Source organism: Nannobrachium achirus, assembly GCF_963921795.1.
Source record: "Nannobrachium achirus genome assembly, chromosome: 15".
Taxonomy (NCBI): domain Eukaryota; kingdom Metazoa; phylum Chordata; class Actinopteri; order Myctophiformes; family Myctophidae; genus Nannobrachium; species Nannobrachium achirus.
In genome coordinates, this window is record NC_137822.1 from 26,296,391 (window position 1) to 26,320,030 (window position 23,640).

Sequence of the window (23,640 nt, forward strand, 5' to 3'; positions counted from 1 at the left end):
CACCCTAGGTGGGGTTGGCGATAGGGCCTTTCTGTGTGGAGTTTGCATGTTCTCCCCATGTCTCCTAGGGTTGATACCCTCACAAAAACATGCACGTAATCCTGGTCTCAATAATGCCTCCCCCTGGCCAGCCGGGGCGCCTGATGGAGGGGAAAGGAACTGGTTGGAATAACGTGTTCCTTCCACGCGCTACGTCCAAACCAGGGAAATCTCCACTGTCAGGTGAAAAGAAGCGACTTGGACTCCTCATGCATAGAAGGAAGCATGAGGTCAGTCCGTTGTCTCCCCAGGCGCGGCAGAGGGAGAGCAGAGCCCAGGATTACATAGGCAATTAGCACTGGGTGAAAAAATGGGTTACAAAATTGTGGGATAAAAATTATATTAAAAAAAAAAAAAGACGACCTGGCAGAGACTGAGTTAAGACAGAATATCTGCTCTGAAAGGATTGAGAAATATGGGCTCTGGCTAATAGTTGTCAACACAGCCTGTGGTGGAAGAAGTACTCAGATACCACAATGTAGAAATAACAACAGATAAAAGTCTAAATTAAAATATTGTTGAATAAATGTGCAAAGGTATTGGCATACAAAATATGCTTACAAGTAAAAAAATAAAGGAGTGTATTATGCGGAATGGGAACCTACCAGTTGGTTGGCTAATACTCTAATACACATGTAATGTATATATTATGCTCTATATCAGTGGTTCTCAACCTTTTCAGACCGCAACCCCCCAAAAGAATCATATCTGAACTGGGGACCCCCCCCATCCTGACAAGCACTTGGAATTGTAGGAGTTGAGGCATTACGTTTAGTTTGACAAAATGTTTGCCTCTTTCTTATATTATTTGACCAATGTGGCCAATGTTATGTCCAGTTTTTATAGTATAGCTTAAATGTTTTCTTTTTCTTTTTATTATTATTATTAACCCATTTAGGCCTAAAATTAATGAATGCTTTAACCAGTGAAAAATAGCAGATATACAAGCTCACAGCGCGGCACCGAGTGCCGTGCTGCAAGCTTGTAGATCTGCTATTTTTGAAAAAAAGTTGTGAAAATGTGTGAAAATCTTTGAATATATGTATTTTCAAAGCGAACGTTTGTAACTCAAATTTTGCTTCTGGGTGGTCCCTGGAACTAAATATTTTGAGATGGGGGTCCGTGGTCAAATACATATCATTTTGGGGGTCCTTCACATGAAAGAGTTTGAGAACCACTGACATAGTAGTCTCTCAAGAACAGACTAACTGAGCTCCAGTGAAGTGAAAAGGACCTTTTCTTTGACGATGGCTAGCCAGATTGCTGACATAGAAACATAGGTTTTTTCCAAAAATCTTAGAAGGATTCAAAAGACACTTATAGAATCGGGTCAAAATTCAAATTTTCACGATCTTTCAAAAATAGCAGATCTACAAGCTCGCAGCGCGGCACTCGGTGCCGCGCTGTGAGCTTGTATATCTGCTATTTTTCAATAGTTAAAGCATAAAATATCGCGTCATAATGTGTTCAGGCCTAAATGGGTTAAAAAGGTCTAAATTGTCCTTCCCACAGGTTGAGAACCACTGCTCTATATAATCTGTGTGCATATTCGCTTCTAGGTGATCCGGACCCTGGACCCCAAACAGAACCAGGGCACAGGCCCCGAGGTGCAGGCCCTAAAGAACCAGCTGCAAGAGAAGGTCAGAATGCTGCACTCACTGGAGGTAATCTACTTGTCTCACTGTCTGAAGTGTATGTCTATGTGTCTGTCTGTCTGTGTATTTGTCTCGGTGTGTAACTCTCTCTCTCTCTCTCTCTCTCAAATTTCAGCCTACGGTTGATTTCAGCCTACTTCTATCTGACCCTTGTACAAAACAGACTGTAGGTTTAAGCTTCACACATTTTTTAACTTTGTTATTTCCTCCAAACAGAAAGAGATGGACAAGACGAAGACCCAGAGAGATTACGAGGAGAAGCTGATTGTTTCGGCCTGGTACAACATGGTAAGAGGGTTTTTGTTTTGTCTTTGAATGCTATCCTATACAGATGAACACTGCCAGGCACTAAGCAGAAGAAACGAGATGAACATAGAAAACAGGGAAATGGGTTATACACTCATAACACATACAAGGAATTACTCATAATAATGCATAGGTCATACAACATTAATATAGGCCAAGGGAATCCATCTGTCGGCCAATCCATACAATTATGCCTGCAACAAGTGCATACATAATACTCGATTCGATTTGTCAAAATCTGTACTTCTGCAAATCTACCATTATCTTGGAATGGGCAGTCATTTGGGATTTGATTTTAAAAGTCTGCTAGTGTATTTGAGTTGTTACACACACAAGCTTAGAATTGAGTTCACGGTAGGAGTATTTGTGCCAACTGTGGTTACTCTACTCATTTGAGCAGTGCATGGAGGGAGGCACTTTGGCCACTAGAGGGGAATACAGGCTTTTGTATTGTATCATTTGGAACACCTTCTGTAAGTTGCTGCATAATATATTTGAATGTCTTGTATCTGATAATCACCCTGAAACTGTAATATTACCAGTTTTTTTCCCCTTTTGTGTTCTTTATTGGATTTTTGTTTTGCAGATGACCCTCCCCTCGCTTTTTTATTCCTAATCTTTTCTAAACCCTTACTAGGTAGACCATACACCAATACCTTTGGTGTAAAAATCCTCTGTGTTAATTTAACTCCGGTCCATTTTCACAGTCATTAATCTTTGGTTCAACGTGTTTGTCTTTCCAGGGCATGTCCCTGCAGAAGAAGGCGGCTGAAGACCGGCTGGCTAACACTGGTTCTGGTCAGTCCTTCCTGGCTCGGCAGAGGCAGGCCACCAGCACACGCCGGAGCTGCTCCGGTCACGTCCAATCGGCTACCGCAAGGTAGACTACACCATGGCGTCAGAGAGCATCATTGCGCCAAACTACCATACAATTCTCCCAAACGTAGATAGATGTCAGGTTTTTCTTATTTTGGGACGCATCGAATAGTGGTTCCCGTTTCCCTTCTTTCTCTGAAATTAATTCTTCTTTCTTTTCTTTTGTTCTGATCAGATCCTTGAGGTAGAGATGCCAAATACCCTGAAGCCCTTTATGCATTTTTCTGAGTATGCATCTCTTTGATGGTAGACATTCGTCCTTAATGTCTTTAATTCTCGCCCTATGTGTCCTAACATTTCCGCCCCCTCACCCCCCACCGGACGACACTGACCACTCCTCAACTTTGTGACAGGATCTAGTGCACCCCACTACTCTGTCTCATTCTCTACTCCTCTAGGGAACACACTGTTCTCGTGTTCTCATCAAGAGAAACATCTCTACCTTACGTTTAATTTGAGCTTATCTACTTGTTTCTTTTCCCCCCTTTTGACTGGAGATGGTGTTTGGTTTTCTGTTCTGTTAATTGATTCTTTTACCTGAAAAAGCTGAAAAAAGAGAGCAATTTTCAGATATATTTGTCAATGAATGTCTTTGAATCTTTGTATACAAATGGTTGATATTTTCATAAAATGGCTCTACAGCAGTGTCTAATTTATTACATGTACTGTCCTGTGGAATTAGGTCAGTGTTGGAGGTAGTCATGGATAGAGAGGTATAGAAATAATGGAAGATGTAAGTACTAGGAACGTGGTGATAACAATATTCTCATGTCAAGTCAAGTGTTAATTTTGTTGGTGTTAACTCTGTGTCGTGGGTTTTGTGATCTTCAGATAGTGCTAGACTTATGGGAAGTCTACAGTGAGCTGTCAATCATTTGGAAACACACAACAGGAAAACATAGATGACTCTATGACAGGAAGGCAATGCTCTGCATACTGCTTTCTCTTATGCTGCTGCTGCTGCAATGTAGTGAAAATAATTCAGTTGCCAAAAATATGACTGAACTCAACATCAATTTGTCATTACACTATATGCATCCTAACTCATTGCTTCCTGATGATCTAGCTGCCAGTTGGATTACGTTGCGCTCCCACACTATATGAGTAAAGATAAATGGATTTGGTTTAGTTGCAGGACTTTCTCAATGGCAGAACAGGTTTTACTATTGGAAGTGCACGTTTACTCCTCAATTAATGACAGATGAGAGGGTAAGAAGTTAAGAACTTTGAGTTTATGGATTATGTGTTTGTCAGTATTATGTTTTTGTCCATGACTCCATGCCAACTAGCCCTCTGGATCTTGCCAGATAATCCCTAATAATAGCAATAGGAATACTGTAGGACAGGTCATCCAGCAATTAACATTGTATGCCCAGTCTCTGTTACCCCCTTGTGTCTGTTGATTGTTTAATCAGGTACACAAGGGATTTCTCATAGGCTAAAAGAGCTCTTGTATTAACCCTGCTGTTAGTCTTCGCAGCCAGTCGATCAGAGATATCCTCCTACTGATCCATCTGGTGACATCTATTGATTTATTTATTTTACTTATTTGATTTGCACAACAGAATATATATGCATATGCATAATATTCTAGTTCTTTCCTGGGAAAGATGACATGTAATTGTTGTGCCGGTGAGGTAAGAAACTTAAGTAGAGCTTATAAGAGAACCTCACCGTTTACATTACATACAATTTGAATTTATTCATATTAAAAGCAAAACAAAAAAAACAATTTAAGGAATGGGCTAAAAATGAATGGAAACTGCAAATGTAATAACATGACAGCAACGCAGAAAGACTAGACGGATCTCGCCGGTCATCTGGCTACTCAAGCTTACCTGAATCAGGACCCAAATGCTACCACCTGACTGGTCTCCTTTCTTTCTCTCCTCCCTCAACAGCAATGTTACTGCATGACCACGCCTCCAATGAGATTACCAAATCTGGCTTGGCTTGGCTTGGCTTGGGTTGAACTGGGCTGGGCCCTGCCTGGCATGTCTGCATGATCTACCTGCCTGTCTACCGTCTTGCATGACTTATTGTTGAGTTGAGCCTGCAAATAATCAAGCTGCCACCAGCAGAATGAGTACTTACAAACTCTGTAACAAACGGATTAGGTGGAGGGGAACGGGTGTACCTCCACCACTCCGGCTCTCCTCTTCCCTGCTTCCAGCTCTCCCATCACCTCTCTTTTCCAGAACACTCTTTTCGTCCATCTAATCTTTTCCTTCCTTATTCCTCGTAGACATAACTGCTTTCGCTTCTGTTCTGCAGCTGCTCCATTATGATTCAACCCAAAGCACATTGGAGGGTAGATGTAAGCCACTTTCTGGTCTGAAAATGTATCAAACATTACATTGACCAAACAGCGTTTTGTATAGTATTGGTTTATATCATGACATGGGCAGACTGTGTCAGGATACCTCACTTATGTGTTTAATGGGTGTGCTCCCTCCGTTCAGGACACTGGTGGTAGGAAGGATATTGTATTCACCAGAGGAAAACATTAAGGAAGTAGATTTTTATGTTTTTTTGTTGGTTTTGACAATGACTTAGATGATCAATGGTTGGCAAACGGTTTTTATATCTAATCATATTTTGTTGCTGTTTATAGTGTTTATAACTTGCAGAGCAGTTCAAATAGTGATGTCTTTGTCACTGTGTTGCTTTTTCTAAAACGGCACATGGCAAAATGGATAACCCACCACTTCTCATGAAGTACTCTGCAACATTATTAAAAGTGCTTTTACCTCAACGTAGTGAGCGTACCATAAATATCAGGAGCAATTGGAGAGTATGTGTGGTAGTGTAATTGATATACTTTGACCTCCTGGCCCCAAGGGTTTGTAAGGCTATCCTGAGGAGCGTAGCCTGGCAGATTCATAAACCTGCTTTTTTTTTTATACATTTTAACAGACATGGTATTATTGTGGGAAAAAGTCCTCATTAAACCCATGAGTCGATTAAGCTCATGTGCTGTATAAAAAATAGAATGTAGTTGAATAATTGTATTGGACATTTGCAGTGCCTTGTAGTCAAAAGTGTGTTCAAATAGATTCTCGAAACAAAATTACTATTACATCCGCCAATGAAGTTGAATGCAATCGTTCTAGTTTCTGAAGTTTATTGCTGATCATTTTCGAAATCAAAAACTTTACACTTTAAAGTTCTGAGTTTATGGAACCAAATACAGGTCTGTTTGGTTCTGTTTTGTATACTCGGCTAGTTAAATTAACACTATGGATTTTACTGTGTACTGTCACTGAGTCTGCTCTTTAGATGTAGACGGCTTAATGAGGACTTTTCTCATTCTTTGTTTTTGTTCCATTTTCCTGTTTTGTTATATAACTTTTTTAAGTGCTATTTATTATTTATAATTTTAATGTTTACCCCTCATTAGGTTACAATGGATGTAGGGTTTCACAGCATAAATAGTTAATGTCCATAATTTGCTAAATATGGATGATGTTAATAGCTTGTTTTGTATGAAAACGTCTCCTCATGTGTCTAAATTTGCTTCCATATTCCCTGTTACATCAATAAAAAGTAGTTTGCGTGTAATGGCATTAAAATAAATGCCTTCATGTGTTGCCATGATTAGATAGCAGAGACATGATAAGGCTTTCCCATAAATGTACAACTGAAATTAATTGCAATGGTTACAGTGTTGTCAAAGCAGTAAGCACAAGAGGAGACCACTCTTTTCAAAGTGTCTTCTTGCTGTCTGTCTGTAGTTGGGAGATTTTGAATATGTATGTCCCAAGTGAAAAGACAAAAGAGCTAGTTTGTAAGTCACTTGCCATTAACCGCCACAGCCTATAGGCTAAGTAAAGTAACGTTATACTGGTATCCTAACCGTCCATCCCCATACGTGTAGGTCTTATTAACAGTATGGCAGATAGTGATTAAATGCTGGGTAAATGACACAGTGTTTAAAAAAAGATTTCCCTTTAAAGAAGAGATGCAGCATACGTCTGTGATATACATTTCTGCCACACCTCAGCTGCAGCAAATGAGGCACTCTTGTTTTGCTTATAAGTGTATACATAATGTATACTGGAGTCTGGACCTATTAGCTTTGTTTTGGGTCAATTAAGGAGTTGTTACATTTTGGCTGAATTAATTTAGCCTGCGGAAAGCAATAAGTCTGGTCTGTTAAATTATTCTCGAGAATTCAATATATTGGGGTGGTAGAGTAGAAAAAGTTATTGTTATTGTTGCCCTAAATAAACAATTAAGTCACAAAAGAAATCACAATGTAAAGCCTAATTTATTTATTATATGACTGTGCCACTTGTAAAAATGTAGGCCTAGTTGATTTTCAGGCAAAAGTAGAAATTTGGCTTCTATTAAGAATGCCGAACAATACATTATTACTTACACATATAAGACAAAATGGGTGCCTGATTTTTGTGTGGGATGGTCTAATCAAGTGTATTTGAGATTTTAAAAACAACAAAAGGCTATTAACAGGTCAGAATCTTATCACCACCACACATGTAATGATTGCTGTATTTTATACTCACTTGAAGATGTTTTGTCCTCGTCTTTTATTTTAACTTTACTGAATTAGTAAATAAGTAGTAAATAACCTTTCCATTTGCCAAGTTTTATATTGCTTGTATACAAATACCATGTACATACTGAAACTGTGGAAGTTTGGTCTTTTGACAAGGAGAAAAGAAAAAGAAAAGGATTTAGCTGGATTTCATAAAGTCTGTCCATTGAGGACATGTTACAAATATGCTTCCTATACTGCAAAACTTGGAAACTAAAATGTAAATAAAGCTTGTATAAAACATAGCCTCTTTGTGTGTGTGTGTGTGTGTGTGTGTGTGTGTGTGTGTGTGTGTGTGTGTGTGTGTGTGTGTGTGTGTGTGTGTGTGTGTGTGTGTGTGTGTGTGTGTGTGTGTGTGTGTGTGTGTGTGTGTGTGTGTGTGTGTGTGTGTGTGTGTGTGTGTGTGTGTGTGTGTGTGTGTGTGTGTGTGTGTGTGTGTGTGTGTGTGTGTGTGTGTGTGTGTGTGTGTGTGTGTGTGTGTGTGTGCGCGCGCGCGCGCCAAACAGCGACCTCTGTTGTTGCAGAAAGCGACAAGTCACTATTTTCCGTGTAACAGCCCCTGGTGACACCCGGATGAGGGTTCTGTTTTGCAGCGTTTTTCGTTTCAACGCCGGCTAGCTGGGATATGTCCAGCCGTGAGTTCACCGGCCGCTATGTTTTCCTTCTCGCCCTGTCTTCATCGCCAGCCAGATAGGTGCGCATTGAGCACGGCGATAGTGGGACTACTATAAATGGTAGGCTACTGTCTGATGATATTTCCTTTTTTTGATAGCATCATCATCACCATTACTGATCTCAATCGATAGCTGCTGGTACGTTAGCACTCTGGTCCGGTTAGCAAGTAGTGGGAGTCTAGATCCAAAGATCTTTATCTATTTATTTGTACATCTTGTATAGTAAGTAGTGGGAGTCTAGATCCAAAGATCTTTATTTATCTATTTATTTGTACATCTTATGTACAAGCACACGAGTGAAAATGTTTGGTATGTGAATACCGGTATGTGCAATTGAGAGAGAGAGAGAGTGTGAGAGAGAGAGGGGGGGGGGGGGGTATTGTAAATGTGCCAATGCCCCATGTAGGCATGTACTACTGTAACTGTATATTATTTACTTCAGTGGTCTAGAACTTTGACCCACAAAATACGTCCTCCTACGACTCCTTACTCTTTGTCTACACATAAAATTAATGAAGAAAGGTATAGGTGCGTGCATGTGCTCTCAGACTGCTTACAAGTCACAATAGGCTATAATAAAGAGCAAAATAAACACCCCATCCAAATGTAGCATGCATGTCGCATGCTGTGATTTTATTGGTGCAATGCGCCAGCATATGCCAAGTTTACCATGGAGCCTGCAATAATAGTATCAATGTAAGCTAAAGCTGGTAAAAGTTTCAGTTGAATTTCTCAAAAACTAGTAAGATGCCTCGGCCTCAGGGTGACATGGACCTCGAGGTCGCGCCAATTCTTGGCCATCTGGCCAGTGATGTATATCAGACCAGTTGACCCTGGTACCCATATATGGAGATCCATGTCTGAACCAGCCACACAGATATGGGCCGTCTTCCTCCATATATGGGCATTCCCATATGAAGTCCTGTTCGATATGGGCTTAATATTGATGACATCAGGGATCTCCATATATGGGCATAAAATGGATTCTGTTAGAGTGGTTCCCATGACATCACAACATACAATCCCTGTTGTTATGCCCATACATGGAGATCCCTATCTGAACCAGCCACACAGATATGGGCCATGTCTTGGCCATCTGGCCAGTGATCGATGACATCAGGGATCTTCATATATGGGCATAGAAGGGATTCTGGGGGATACCCATATATGGACTTTTACATACATAGGTGATGTCACCTGTGATGTCACAGTGATGTGTCTAGGGGAACAACAGTGTCAGGCGTTATAGACGTACAGACAGAGATACGGAAAGCTGTGCCGGTTTTCATAGTTAACTGCGACCTACGGTCGCAATGATAATAGGTGCTGCCTGCCTGGCCTCATCCATTGCTTAGCCACTTTAAACCCTCTATTGTGACTGAGTGCACTTTGAACCGCAAGTTTAATAAGTGCCAGTGGAGGAAAAAAGCACAGAACAAAATGTACCTTAGTAAAAGTACAAAAGTATTAATTGATATAAAAATGCATAATGTCCCATTTAAAGTTTTCAAATGTGTAAAAATATTTTGAAAATATCTATTTTCAAATGGCCGAAATGTGGCTGAAGGGCTTAAGTGGTTAATGTAAGTTTTGTAATAATAATCCAAATGATGTGGTGGAGTAAAAGTATAATATGTGGATCTGAGATGTAAAGGAAACTGGTAATACAAGTATACAAAAATGCCTCTAAAGTATACTTAAGTACGGTACTTAGTTACTTTACACCACTGATAAGTGCCACTTATTTACAAGTGCTTCATCTGGTCTGTTTCACTCAGCCTTAACCTCCCAGTGTAGGCCTACTCCTTTGCACAAGTCGTGAGCCCAAGAACACAATGCTGCTGAAGATGCCCCAGAAGCTGGCCAAGGGAAACTACATGCAGCTGGGCAGCTACCAGCAGCACTGGCCCGTGCTGGTGCCTCAAAGAATACGCCTGTACACCTATGAGCAGATCCCGCTCTTCCTCAGAGAGAACCCTTTCATTACAGATGGCTACAGGGCTCACCTGCCGTCCACTCTCTGCCTGAAGAGGTAGGTCATCACTGTCGTCGTGGTTTGGTTTGTCAAATGTCCACATGGATCCAAAGCAAGTGGTCCCCAACCCTTTTTGGGTCAGGGCCAACTTGTGTTCGTGGCCCACCCGATCTTGTGTGTTTGCGCTTTTCAGAGCGTGTTCGTCTTAATGATCAATCAGTTGATTAGTGGTGGAGAAAGTACTCGCATTGATTGCTTAAGTAAAAGTATCAATACTGCAATGTATAAATGCTCTGTTACATGTAAAAGTCTGGATTTCAAAATTTACAAAAGTATTGGCATCAATATTTACTTTAGGTAAAGGAAGTACTTAGTTACTTTACAACACTTCAATTGATTGTGTTCCAGTTTGGATCAATGTAGTCCTCTTAAAGGAGTAGTTCACCCCCAAAATAGCTTTTTTCTATTGATAAGTTAACTCATGCCATGGAAACTTGAGTTCAATCATACTTTTAGTATTTTTTGTATTCCTAAGATAAAAAATTGATAATAGTAAATTCACCCAAAATTTGCATTTGGGTCCCCATCCGGAATCAATGGGGGTAATTCTTTTTTGTATAAATGAAATGATTGTCTTAGGAATGTGACTAAAACAAAAAAAAAGTATTATTGAACTGAAGTCTCCAACTCTCCATGGCGTTTGAGTAATCAATCGAAAAAGTCATTTTGGGGGTGAACTACTCCTATTTATCGCTATCACAGTGAAAACTCATTATTCAAGCCAATGTTTTAAGGTCTCAAAACATGTTCATTCAATTCCTTCAAGGTCTTCATTCACAACAACACTATGTAAGTCTGGACAGACACGAATGTAATGGCAACTGGTTTGTTGCCAATACACTGCTGTAGTTCCAGTTTTAGGTTAAGGTCACAATCTCCAATTGTGTCAGTCTTGGCACACCGAACAAAAACATGCCCTTAGGTGCGCCCGCTGGCCTACCGGCCGAGAGGGCGGAACAGACCCGTACTTCCCGTTTCTGCATGACGTAGGCGGATACCTTTTTAGGAGGCGGAAGCATGTTTGGAGTCTATTCATTTACAATGAGAGAGCTAACGTGAACACAGAGAAAAATAATAGTTCAGAAGCTATGATCACTGAACTAAATATTGGACCCGATCATCACAAGCCTCATAATATTAACAAAATTGTCATACTAAAGTGGCTTTTTTCAGTGACACAACAAAGGAGAAAATCAACTTTATTATTGCTCTTTAGCTGTCCCAGCAACACACTCTTGCGGGATCACCACCACCAGTAAACAGGACGTGCGCGAGATTTGCCGTCAGAGCCGGCGCCCACTTAGGAGGCTTTTTGTAGGATTTGTGTACCATGTCGCACTCTAGTGGATCCAATGATGTTGAGCTATCTTCATAAATTAAATATCTTTGCTACCGGTCTGGGCGCATACCACATAAGGCTCAGTGTGGCCAAACAGCACGTAGCTGTTTCGATTCCCTATCCTGACTACCTTTGCTGCGTGTCTCTCCCCATCTCTCTCCCCATTTCCTGTCAGTCTACTGTCCTATCAATAAAGGCATAGAAGCAAAGAATTAAATGTGAACACACGCAGGAAACGGGTTCAAATCTGGGGTAGAAGAGGAAATTTACACAGTAGTGCTGGTTTAACTAACAATGGGCCATGCTTCTCCAATTTATAATCACTAGAAGCTGGGCCGCCCTTCGGGCGGCCCAGCGTCTAGTCGGCGACCTGGCCAACTCGGGAACGATGTAAATAGAGAATGAATGCCCCGCCCTTTAATGCAAACCCCATTATACCTGTTGTCATAGGACCCGTTTTGACCATCTGTTTTCCTGTGTCCATTTATGCCCATATATGGAGATATCTTTATCTGTCTGTCTGCCGGCGTCCATTTTATGTCCATATATGGAGATCACTGCAGATATAGTTCTGGGTCCATTTTATGCCCATATGCCCATATATGGAGATATCTGTCTATTTGCGTCCATTTTATGCCTGCCCCACCCTTTAATGCAAACCCCAATATACCTGTTGTCATAGGACCCGTTTTGACCATCTGTTAGCCTTTGTCCCCACCCTTTAATGCAAACCCCAATATACCTGTTGTCATAGGAGCCGTTTTGACCATCTGTTTGCCATTGTCCCCTTATGCCCATATATGGAGATCTCTGCACACACAGTACCGGTTGCGGAAAACTCTGATGTCAGACATCAGCTCCGCATTCGGGGATTCATTTTATGCCCATACCCCTTATGCCCATATATGGAGATCTCTGCACACACAGTACTGGTTGCGGAAAACTCTGATGTCAGACATCAGTTCCCCATATATGGAGATATCTGTATCTGTCTGTCTGTCGGCGTCCATTTTATGTCCATATATGGAGATCACTGCAGATATAGTTCTGGGTCCATTTTATGCCCATATGCCCATATATGGAGATATCTGTCTATTTGCGTCCATTTTATGCCTGCCCCACCCTTTAATGCAAACCCCAATATACCTGTTGTCATAGGACCCGTTTTGACCATCTGTTAGCCTTTGTCCCCACCCTTTAATGCAAACCCCAATATACCTGTTGTCATAGGACCCGTTTGGACCATCTGTTTGCCTTCTGTTAGCCTTTGTCCCCACCCTTTAATGCAAACCCCAATATACCTGTTGTCATAGGACCCGTTTTGACCATCTGTTTGCCATTGTCCCCTTATGCCCATATATGGAGATCTCTGCACACACAGTACCGGTTGCGGAAAACTCTGATGTCAGACATCAGCTACGCATTCGGGGATTCATTTTATGCCCATACCCCTTATGCCCATATATGGAGATCTCTGCACACACAGTACTGGTTGCGGAAAACTCTGATGTCAGACATCAGTTCCGCATACGGGCATTCATTTTATGCCCATATATGGAGAACGTGGGAAGAATGGTTTAGAGATACTCGGATTACATACATACATACACATTCACAGAGATTTTTTGTTGACTCATGTGGCGTACGTGATGTCAGAGCCTTTTATGAAGTGATGTCACAATGAGTCAGCGCTTCCTCCGGAACAGCCTGATGTCAACAATCAGCTCCGCATAAGGAGATTCCGAACGTTTCGTGCCGGTTTCGGAAAACCGCGAGTCGGGTCGGGTCGAGGCCCGGCACTGCACTCCGCGCGGCGGCGGGGAACGCGCGTGCCGAATCTGAAGCCGGTGGGACGAACGGTTCTCGAGATACGCGGATTACAAACAAACAAACAAACAGACAGAGATTTGTCGCATTTATAGATAGATGTGGGATTCTTTATTTAGCTCACGTGGGTAAGAGTAGATTTGGATGTTACGATTATGATCTGGAGTCTTAAATCTTTTCTCTGACAGTATATATATATATATATATATATATATATATATATATATATATATATACACAAAATATATACTGTCAGAGAAAAGATTTAAAACATTTCCTCTTCTACCCCAGATATGAACCTGTTTCCTGCGTGTGTTCACATTTAATTTTTTGCTTTTATGCCTTGACTATTGATAGGACAGTAGTCTGACAGGAAATGGGGAGAGAGATGGGGAGTGACACGCAGCAAAGGTACCGGTAGTCAGGATAGGGAATCGAAACAGCGACGTGCTGTTTGGCTACACTGAGCTTATGTGGTATGCGCCCAGACCGGTAGGCCAGCGGGCACACCTAAGGCCATGTATTTGTTCGGTGTGAAAAGACTGACACAATTGGAGATTGTGACCTTAACCTAAAACTGGAAATGCACACAGAATATACAGAAGAAACAGAATATATAAGTATAAGAGAAATATGAACTAAATCGTCACTGTTGGGCAGAAACTTTGTATCTCCATTTTTTTTTCTTTTTCGTAAAGTAAAGCCCTGCTACATCATACAAGAGTGTCGCACAAGACTAGTGTAAATAGCCGATCTACAAGCGTTGTGTGCTTGCAGATTTTGTGCCTGCTATTTTTACTATTTTAAAAATCAAATGAAAGATAAATGAACAGTTCTGGACATATGAGGTTTACTTTCCACCCAACAACAACAAAATGTTGCATGAGACCCATTGTGTGTGTGTGTGTGTGTGTGTGTGTGTGTGTGTGTGTGTGTGTGTGTGTGTGTGTGTGTGTGTGTGTGTGTGTGTGTGTGTGTGTGTGTGTGTGTGTGTGTGTGTGTGTGTGTGTGTGTGTGTGTGTGTGTGTGTGTGTGTGTGTGTGTGTGTGTGTGTTGTGTACACGTGTGTATGTGCCTCTCCTTCCTCATTCCAGTATCTTCATGCTGTCCAATGAGACGGTGAATATCTGGAGCCACCTGCTTGGCTTCCTGTTATTTTTCTCTCTGGGGTTCAATGACCTCTGCACGGTGCTGCCAGCCTCTGGGGCCCACCGAGAGGACTATGTCATCTACTGTATAGGACTCTTCTGCTTCCAGGTACCTTCACCGCGTGTGCGTGCGTGTGTGTGATTATCATTGGCTCATATTATGATAAATGCCAGAGTGAATAATTTAACCCAGCGTTTCTCAAATGTCAAGGTCTCCCCATAACTCTGTCAGAGTTAAGCCCTTTGCACACAGGACAGTTGCGTTTTTTTTTTTTTTTTTTCGTTTGCTGCATGAATAAAACGCATTGGATTTGGTGTGCAATGCTGTGCGTAATCGGCGCTGCGGATCCCAAAAGGAGTCATAAAAGGAGTGATGAGTTTTTTACCGCATGCGACAAGACGCACAAATCGAACTGGGTTCGATCGAGAAAAAAACGCACGGCTGCAGTGCAGCCACTCGTCGCACGGCTAATTCGGATCCGGTGTGCATGAGGTCGTAGAGAATCATTGTTTTCTTTTTAAAAAATGAAATTGTCCGCTTTATCCGTGCGGATAAACGCGCCTGTGTGCAAAGGGCTTTACAGAGCTGTATGGGTCAATTTAGGAAGGAACCCACAGAGTCCCTGGAATCCACTTTGAGAACCACTGACTTAACCTACATAGCCTAAATGTATATAGCAAATATATATATATATATATATATATATATATATATATATATATATATATATATATATATATATATATAAATAATGCTTGGGTTTTGTTGTTGTTTTGTTATTTTCCCACTGTCATCCTTTTTTCTTTTTTTAAGGATAATATGATAGGATTCTGGATTGTGAACAATCCACCATCTGACTAACTTTGCCCCAGTACAAAGTGATGACACGGCTGAATACCCATTATTATCATTAGCATATGTGTGTGCATTCTTGATCAAACAATCTTTGTCATTTGAGTAATGAGTAATACAGTACAGTATCTTAATAATTGTCAGTTGTGTTTGAGTGTGCTTGCATATTACTGCAGACTAATACCAGTTACACTTATACTTTGTGTACCTTGATGCATCGTTCTGTGTTCAGTTATCTAAATGTCCAGTTTGAGACGTACACACAGTGATCCAAGTTAGCTTAAACTCAGCATATTTCTTTCTTTCATCTTATCAGAATACAAAGGGAATATTCCCCACATCATGAATATATGAACAGCAAATGAATGATAGTAATACAAAATACAAGCCTGTTATTTCATAATGTTTTAAGTCGTTCCAAAGCAGACAGGAGACAGCCCAGTCAACTAGGTTGCCTGCACATTGGAGAATTCTGATCCTCCCCTTCTCTCGGAAGTCAATATATCAAAACTGTCTTGGCTCTGGGCTGGGGCCTCTCACTTCTAATTGGCCAGCCCAACAGTACTCAGTGAACACTCTTTAAACTAATGGTTGTGGAGGCTTAAAGGAATACTTCACACATTTTCCCATCAACCTTCAGATTATATGTTTACATTTCCCATACAGGTGCATTGCCAATACAGTATGTTCACCTCAAAATACTCAGGTTTGTAAGTAATAGCAAGTACCGGTAGTTTAGGTCTAGTATAGGTCTAGCTTGTGTAACCTTGTACAGTATTTCAATAGTAGTTGTAGTGTGAAAATGTGCTGTATCTGTGACCTACTTTAGCGTTTTCTTTTTTTAGAACAATGCAGTAGTAGACCTGCCTACCGTAGGGATATATTCTGAGTACCACAAGAGTGTAACGCTCACGTGCTTTCGCGACACTCTGCTTTTAACACAGCCATTTCCCCACTCACTCAAGTAATTCAAGATATAAATCAGCTATTTATTCTGAGAAATTGGAGGCCGGGCAGCTATGCTTGCTCAAAATCCTAATGGTTTTCTGAAAAAACGTATGTTTCTTTATCTGTGGTGCTCAAAGTTTTTAATGTCAAGGACCCCTAGCATTATATGTATTTGACCACGGACCCCCCATCTTAAAATAATTTGTTCCAGGGACCCCCCATGAAGCAAAGATTTGAGTTAAAAATTGCTTTAAAAGAATTTATATTCTAAGATTTAGCACATAGATCTACAGATCTACAAGCTTGCAGCAATGAGCCAAAGTATTCAAAAAATAAATAGTTGAAATGGTTACGTGACGTAGATGTGTTCCCGGTCATAATGGTTTTACGTTATGAATCGGTTTGATATTATTATTCTCTAAATATGCTTGGCTGGATCACCGCTCATATTTAATACGTTGCGGAAGTTAGACCAAATTGTCAAATAAGAATAATTTAACTGAGACACACAACAGGAGTGCTACAGGTGTCTCTCAAGCCACTGGTGCTCACGGAAGGGAATACTATCCAAAGAGAGAGGAAGAGTTGTGACCCAAGAAATGCCATAAATAATCCAGGTCCAAAAAAGACCTACCGCGTGTCGAGTGGCACCTTCTTCAGGGTGTAGGCATTAGCTAACATTTAAATATTTTATTAGAAATGTACATTGTTGACTTCTAGCCTATTCTCAGAAGTACATTTTATGGCAACATTATGGTTGTAGTATGAATAGGGCTGTCACAATTATTACATAATCGTCTAATCGTGATTATTTGACATAATCGTGATTATTTTTCATAATCGTCATAATCGTTTCCAGTCAAAAATAGTGGAAATAGCAGATCTACAAGCTCACAACGCGTCGCATCGCGACGCGTTGTGAGCTTGTAGATCGGCTATTTCCACTATCAATGTTCTTTTTTAAGTATAAAGTTGTCAAATATGTCAGTAATTTCTTTGTATATTTAGGTTATGTGTCATATCTACCATGTGCAACTTCAAAGCCTAAAAGCCAAACAGAAATGTAATTGTCAACGACAAAAACACAATTCAATCGTTAATCGCAATTATTTGACAGAAAATTAATCGTCATGTAAAATGTCATAATCGTGACAGCCCTAAGTATGAACGAATCTAATTGTAAGATGGCATACAACAGTTGACTATATCCTAAGTAAGTTGTGACTTGGTACCAAAGCAGTTTTTCCCCCTGCACGCACCCAGTAATGCTTGTAAAGTTTATTGTTTGCTCCTATTTTTTCCGCAGGCATATACAGCAGGCATATACAGTATGTAGTGGTAGGGTATAACCTTTGCTTCACACTCGCATGACAATAATTGGCAGGGGTTTAGCTAGCTCAAAATAGGGCTTAGGTGGTGACTAGGACCTGCCACTATCAACTTGATGAGTTGAAAGTTGATACTTGTATTTATAATATTTTTAATGTCACATTGCTTTGAGACATGTACAATGCATCCTGATTCATGAGATTTTGGACAATAAAAGTATTTAGGATGCTTGCCTGTAATTTCACCAATTAATCTGTTGTTAAACAATCTACATTGCTATTTCTTTTAGCAAAGATATTTAGTACAGCCAGCGGGGGGGAAAGAGGACTAAGTACAGACCCAGCTCAAGTCAAATTTACCAAATATAGAGGTTTTACTGTTAAGTGTTATCACAAGGCTGACATTGAAAAATCACTACATGTCAGCTAACTGTGCATAACTGTGACATATCTTCCTTTAAGGTGTGTATGCTGTGTTCGGTTGGTTACCACATGTTCTCATGTCATCGGTCAGAGCAGACATGTCGTCGTTGGTTATCGCTGGACTATGCGGGCATCTCTGTTGGCATCCTGGGCTGCTATGTACCTGGGATCTTCTATGCTTTCTACTGCAATACTGTAAGCATGGCCAAATGTATACCGTACTGTAGGGCTGTCACAATTATTACATAATCATCTAATCGTGAATGTTGAAAAATGTCCGAAATAGTGGAAATAGCAGATCTACAAGCTCACAACGCGTCGCATCGCGAGCTTGTAGATCGGCTATTTCCACTATCAAAGTTATTTTTTAAATGGTAAGTTGTCAAATATGTCAGTAATTTCTTTGTATATTTAGGTTATGTGTCATATCTACCATGTACAACTTCAAAGCCTAAAAGCCAAACAGAAATCTAATCATCAACAACAAAAACACAATTAAATCGTTAATCGCCAATTATTTGAGTGACAATTAGTCGTCATGTAAAATGTCATATCGTGACAGCCCTAGCCAAATGTATACCGCACTGTGTGCATACTTTATTCAGATGGAGCTTGGCTGTGTAGCTTCTATGTATTCTATGCTTGTACCGTTGGCAAAGTGACACATGCAATATGACACCTGCACTATTTACACCCAGTTTAGATTTTTACAGTGTGACGCTGGACTGTAAGGGCCGAGCCATATAGAGAGCTTCTGTCCATCTGACTGTCTGTCTGTCTGTGTGTCGGTTTCACATTTCATACCTTTTTGAGCAGTGCTCACCGCTCCTACATCTGGCTTTGTGTGTATGTATGTCCGCAAGTGCTTGGTCTTGGCCAAGCTTCGTGGTAAAGGCGAATTAAATTAAAGGCATCGCTCACTTCACACTTATTTTGTACTTTGTTTTTAAAGGACAACTTTGTTTTTTTTACAACAAGGGTTCATATTTTAGATTGTAATTAGAGAAAAGAAAAATTTAGTGTGAAAATGTTTTCATTTGCTTCGTTCTATTGTTTTATCGCATTTGCCATGCTAAAATGTGGGGCATGCGTACGCATGGGGGCATGCATACAATTGGCTAAATATGTATTTTTAGACACAATAAGCCAGCAGTTTCTTTATTGCTATTTACAGTAACACTTCTAGCCCCCATAAGTCACATCCAACTATGAAAGGTTTGCGTTGTATCTTGGGAATGGGCTTATTCTGTGTAAAATGACATATTTAGCCACTTGTACGCATGCCCCCAACCACTGAAATAAGAATCTCTAAAACAATAGAAAGAAGTAAATGAAATCAATTTAACACTCATCTTTTATATTCTTTCATTACTAGGGGTGTAACAATACATTTTAATAGCGATTCGATACATATCACGATACATGGTTGACGATACGATACATGGACGATATTGGTTCATTCATGGCGATACGATACGATTCGATTTAATGATTTAAAATCGATATAGTAACTATTTAGCAAACAAATTAAATCTGTGTGAAAGGTGTGGATAGTGCAGGTTTTTAAGGGAAACATGCATTATTATGGATATAAATAAGTTAAGAAAGTGATTATCTGCCAAATACATGGACATTGTATATCGACAAAGATGCACCTTGACATGAACCCAGTGATTACACACATTTATTGATAGACCAGTGTAGCTATATGGAAAGGAAAAGTAATTAAACCCCTCTTTTAAAATGTTTCTCCTTAAAAATGTTAAATACAATGCACAAGTAGGTAGTATCGATACAATCGATTCTTTGCACTGTCGATTCGATACGATACAAAATAAAACGATACGATTCGATTTTAGCTGTTTTCATTTCAATTTACTTCGATTTTTTAAGTTAAAAACGATATTTCGATACAGTTACTATATTGTTACACCCCTATTCATTACAATCTAAAATATGAACCCTTGTTGTAAAAAACTAAAGTTGTCCTTTAAACTGGAAGTTAGATTGGGCTAAAATGTTGTCCAAATATGGAGGTGACTGACGTCATAGACCACATGAAGTTCCAGATACACATTGTAATTGTGACCGTCAGGTTACTACTACTACTACTACTCAGTCAGTCTGTCTGTCTGTCATGTCACACTTTTGCCCCTACTCTTATCTGAAGCCCTGATTTGTCATGTGGCCCTCTTCTAGCACCACCATCAGGCAGACCTTTGCAAAACACATTTTTGGACACTGCTCTTACTTATTTTGGCCTAAAATCACACAAAGCGGTACACAAGTCGTGTCATCAACATGGATCTGTCCCATTTCCCATATTCCCCCCTGATTGGCTACGATTGCCTTCTAAAGTTTGTGTATGCGACGTGACGGTCGCTTATCTCCAGATTAGAGCAGTGTCCAAAAACTGATTAGGGAGTCTTACTGGTACAGTATATTAGTGTTGTTGTATGGGGTATTTCTTGTGTCATTTTTCGCATGCCTGAAATTCATCTTCTGCTTTTCCCCCTGGAATCCACGCCAAGCCCATGTCTTGTTATTGTTTTATTTACAAGTCAGGGATCACTAAAGTTTGATTTCATCTCCTCTACCCTTGTCCCTATACTCCCTGTCTCCACCCATTGATCCCCGGCCCCGTGTAGTTCTGGCGGCAGGTGTACCTGGTGATTGTCCTCTCTCTGATCCTGGCAGTCTTCTGCGTCCAGGTTCACCCCCACTACCTCAGCAATGACTGGCGGCGGCTGCGCACAGCTATCTTCTGTGCTGTGGCCGGCATCAGTATTGTACCTGCCTGCCACTGGGTCTGGCTCAACGGCGGCTTCACCTCCTATGTCATACAGGTGAGGAAAGAATAGTTCTAGCGCATTCCGTGGCGTCTCTGTCGGGTCGATAGCTTCCAAAACAGTTCCTTTTCAGGAAAAGTGGGAAAATAACCAATGTTCCAGTGGATCCAATGTGGTTATTATTTAGGGTAACGTGTCCTTGGTTCGAACTCCCTTTGGTCCGACCACCTAAACCTAACCTTAACCCTAACCTCAGTAAAACTAACGCTGGTGAGTAGCTAACCTGCTGACGCTGGTGAGTAGCTAACCTGCTGACGCTGGTGAGTAGCTAACCTGCTGACGCTGGTGAGTAGCTAACCTGCTGACGCTGGTGAGTAGCTAACCTGCTGACGCTGGTGACCTGCTGACGCTGGTGAGTAGCTAACCTGCTGACGCTGGTGAGTAGCTAACCTGCTGACGCTGGTGAGTAGCTAACCTGCTGACACTGGTGAGTAGCTAACCTGCCGACGCTGATGAGTAGCTAACCTGCCGATGGTGTTCGGCCCAACGGGAGTTCGAACCATGGGGCAGTCCCCATTATTTAGTCTTAAGCTCTTGTTAATACTTTGGTTCAATATTTATAAAACCCAGACACATTTTCCAAAATCGAAAAAAAAGAAGTCTAAAATCTATTTTTACAGGGCAACCTGTTATGAGCTTGTAGGTCAGTTAATACAAATTAAAAAAACAGCCACTGTTTTTGTGCAGATCTTCTTCCCTCGTGTGATGGTGATGTACCTGATAGCAGGATCTGCTTTCATGTTCTACGTCACCAAGGTCCCTGAACGCTACTTCCCTGGTGAGTATCTGTCTTTGTTTCTTACTAGTTGATACTAAGGCTGTAGCTATTGATTATTATCTTTAAGCCCTTTGCACACAGGACAGTTGCGTTTCTTCCGTTTGCTGTATGAATAAAACGCATTGGATTTGGTGTGCAATGCTGTGCGGAATCGGCGCTGCGGATCCCAAAAGGAGTCATAAAAGGAGTGATGAGTTTTTTACCGCATGCGACAAGACTGGGTTCGATCGAGAAAAAAACGCACGGCCGCAGCCACTCGTCGCAGGGCCAATTCGGATCCGGTGTGCATGAGGTCGTAGAGAATCATTGTTTTCTTTTTAAAAAGTGAAATTGTCCGTTTTATCCGTACGGATAAACGCGCCTGTGTGCAAAGGGCTTTACTCTATTGATTCCTTTTTTGATAAAAAGTAAAAAAATGTATTTAGTTGAATAGATTAGTTTGATTAACTGTTGCACCCATAGTAGATATAGATAAAATATTACCGTCTATTTATCTTTTTACAGATAAACTAGCTTACGTATCACAGAGCTAAATGAAATTGATATTGTGAAAATAATGGACCAATCCCCAATCACATACACACCCATTGTAACTGTTACAATGGGTGTGTATGTGATTGGGGATTGGTCCATTGAAACAATCAATGTTATCCAAAATTGGGCCAAACAAAATGTACACGTCCAGTTTGCCCTCGTTTCATATTATCGCTGTCGAGCAGAAACCTTTTATCTCTATTATTTATTTAAATTTTTCTTCGTAAATGTCTTACCTTTTTCATCGTACAAGAATGTTGCGCATTGAGCACAGCGATAGTGGGACTACTATAAATGGTAGGCAGCCAATATTGCCCTTTGTGATAGCATCACCGTTACTGATCTCAATCAATAGTGGGTACATTAGCACTCTGGTTAGCAAGGAGTCTAGAATACTTTTATCTCCGTATTTTGACTCTTTGTTTATTTCTTGTTATTTCTAGCCTGACATACAGCCTCCTGGTTATTTCCTCAGAGTAACTTGTTTTTACTATGAAAACCTCCACCAGCTGTCTGTCAGTCAGTCCCTCCGTCTGTTCGTCACGTCACGTCACTCTTTTGGCCCTACTCTTATCTCCGGCACCGTTGCCCCTATCCATGCCAAACTTTGCACACACACACAAAACGTGGCTGGCAAACCACAACCTCCGCCCCTGATTTTTCACATGTCCCTCTTCTAGCGCCACCATGAGGTTGCTTTTTGCAGACAACATTATTGTGTATACATTCGACCTGACGGTTGCTTACCTCCCGATTAGGGAGTCTTACTGGTTTTATTTAGACCTTTTCTCAGAAGTTGAGAAGTTGTTATGTAGTTGATAATGGAAAAAGCGTGACTTGATTTATTTATTTTTTCCCTGAAAAGTAACAGTTTTGGACATACATGGTTTCTACCCAACAGCGACGATACCTTTTAACACAACCACATTTTGATTATGATGTCCAGCCTGCAATAGATATGCACTCCGTTGCCCCTTCTAGTTGAATAATGTTTCACTCTTACACAAATGCATAATCAATATATTCAAACCAGCAAACTTGTATTTCTAGTAAGCGCATGAAGGCTGATGGTAACAGCCACTATATCTCTCCTGCCTCTGTTCTAGGCCAGGTGAACTACGTGGGTGCCAGCCACCAGGTATGGCATGTCCTGGTGGTAATGATGTTTTATTGGTGGCACCAGACCGCTATATACTTCATGCGCTTCAGGCACACCCATCCATGCACAGACAACCTACGGATAGAAGAGAAACACGAAACCTGGGGACTGTAAATATGATGACCATTAGGCAAAAATGGAGGCAAAAATAACCATTAACCATTAACCTCTATAAACCAGTGGTTCTTCAAACCTCTTCATTTCAGGGACCCCCCATAACTCTTGAAAGTGTACAAACAGATCCAAATGGACCCTTACGGACCTGTATGGGTCCATTTGGAACCCCCTCAAGGAACACTGGGGGTCCCTGG

General features: G+C 40.8%; 2 protein-coding genes across 4 annotated transcripts in view; both read left to right on the plus strand.

Moving 5' to 3' along the window:
- hook3 (hook microtubule-tethering protein 3) overlaps positions 1–7,565 on the plus strand; it is a 42,595-nt gene extending 35,030 nt beyond the window's left edge. For 2 of the 3 annotated variants that reach the window (XM_080742678.1, XM_080742676.1), the window contains exons 21-24: positions 1,599–1,703; positions 1,911–1,982; positions 2,744–2,880; positions 4,778–7,565. In XM_080742678.1, coding sequence (XP_080598804.1) covers positions 1,599–1,703; positions 1,911–1,982; positions 2,744–2,880; positions 4,778–4,793 — 330 coding nt within the window. In that variant the 3' untranslated portion in view covers positions 4,794–7,565. Of the gene's footprint in view, positions 1–1,598; positions 1,704–1,910; positions 1,983–2,743 lie in introns of all 3 variants that reach the window. The other variant, XM_080742677.1, reaches the window with a different exon arrangement.
- A 497-nt stretch (positions 7,566–8,062) lies between these two features.
- On the plus strand, positions 8,063–23,463 carry paqr3b (progestin and adipoQ receptor family member IIIb). The gene is made up of 7 exons (XM_080743140.1): positions 8,063–8,168; positions 9,887–10,140; positions 14,404–14,566; positions 18,049–18,204; positions 20,658–20,855; positions 21,546–21,636; positions 23,277–23,463. Exons 2-7 carry the CDS (start codon positions 9,944–9,946, stop codon positions 23,441–23,443), a joined length of 972 nt encoding a protein of 323 aa, XP_080599266.1. The 5' UTR covers positions 8,063–8,168; positions 9,887–9,943; the 3' UTR covers positions 23,444–23,463.
- Positions 23,464–23,640: the final 177 nt, after the last annotated feature.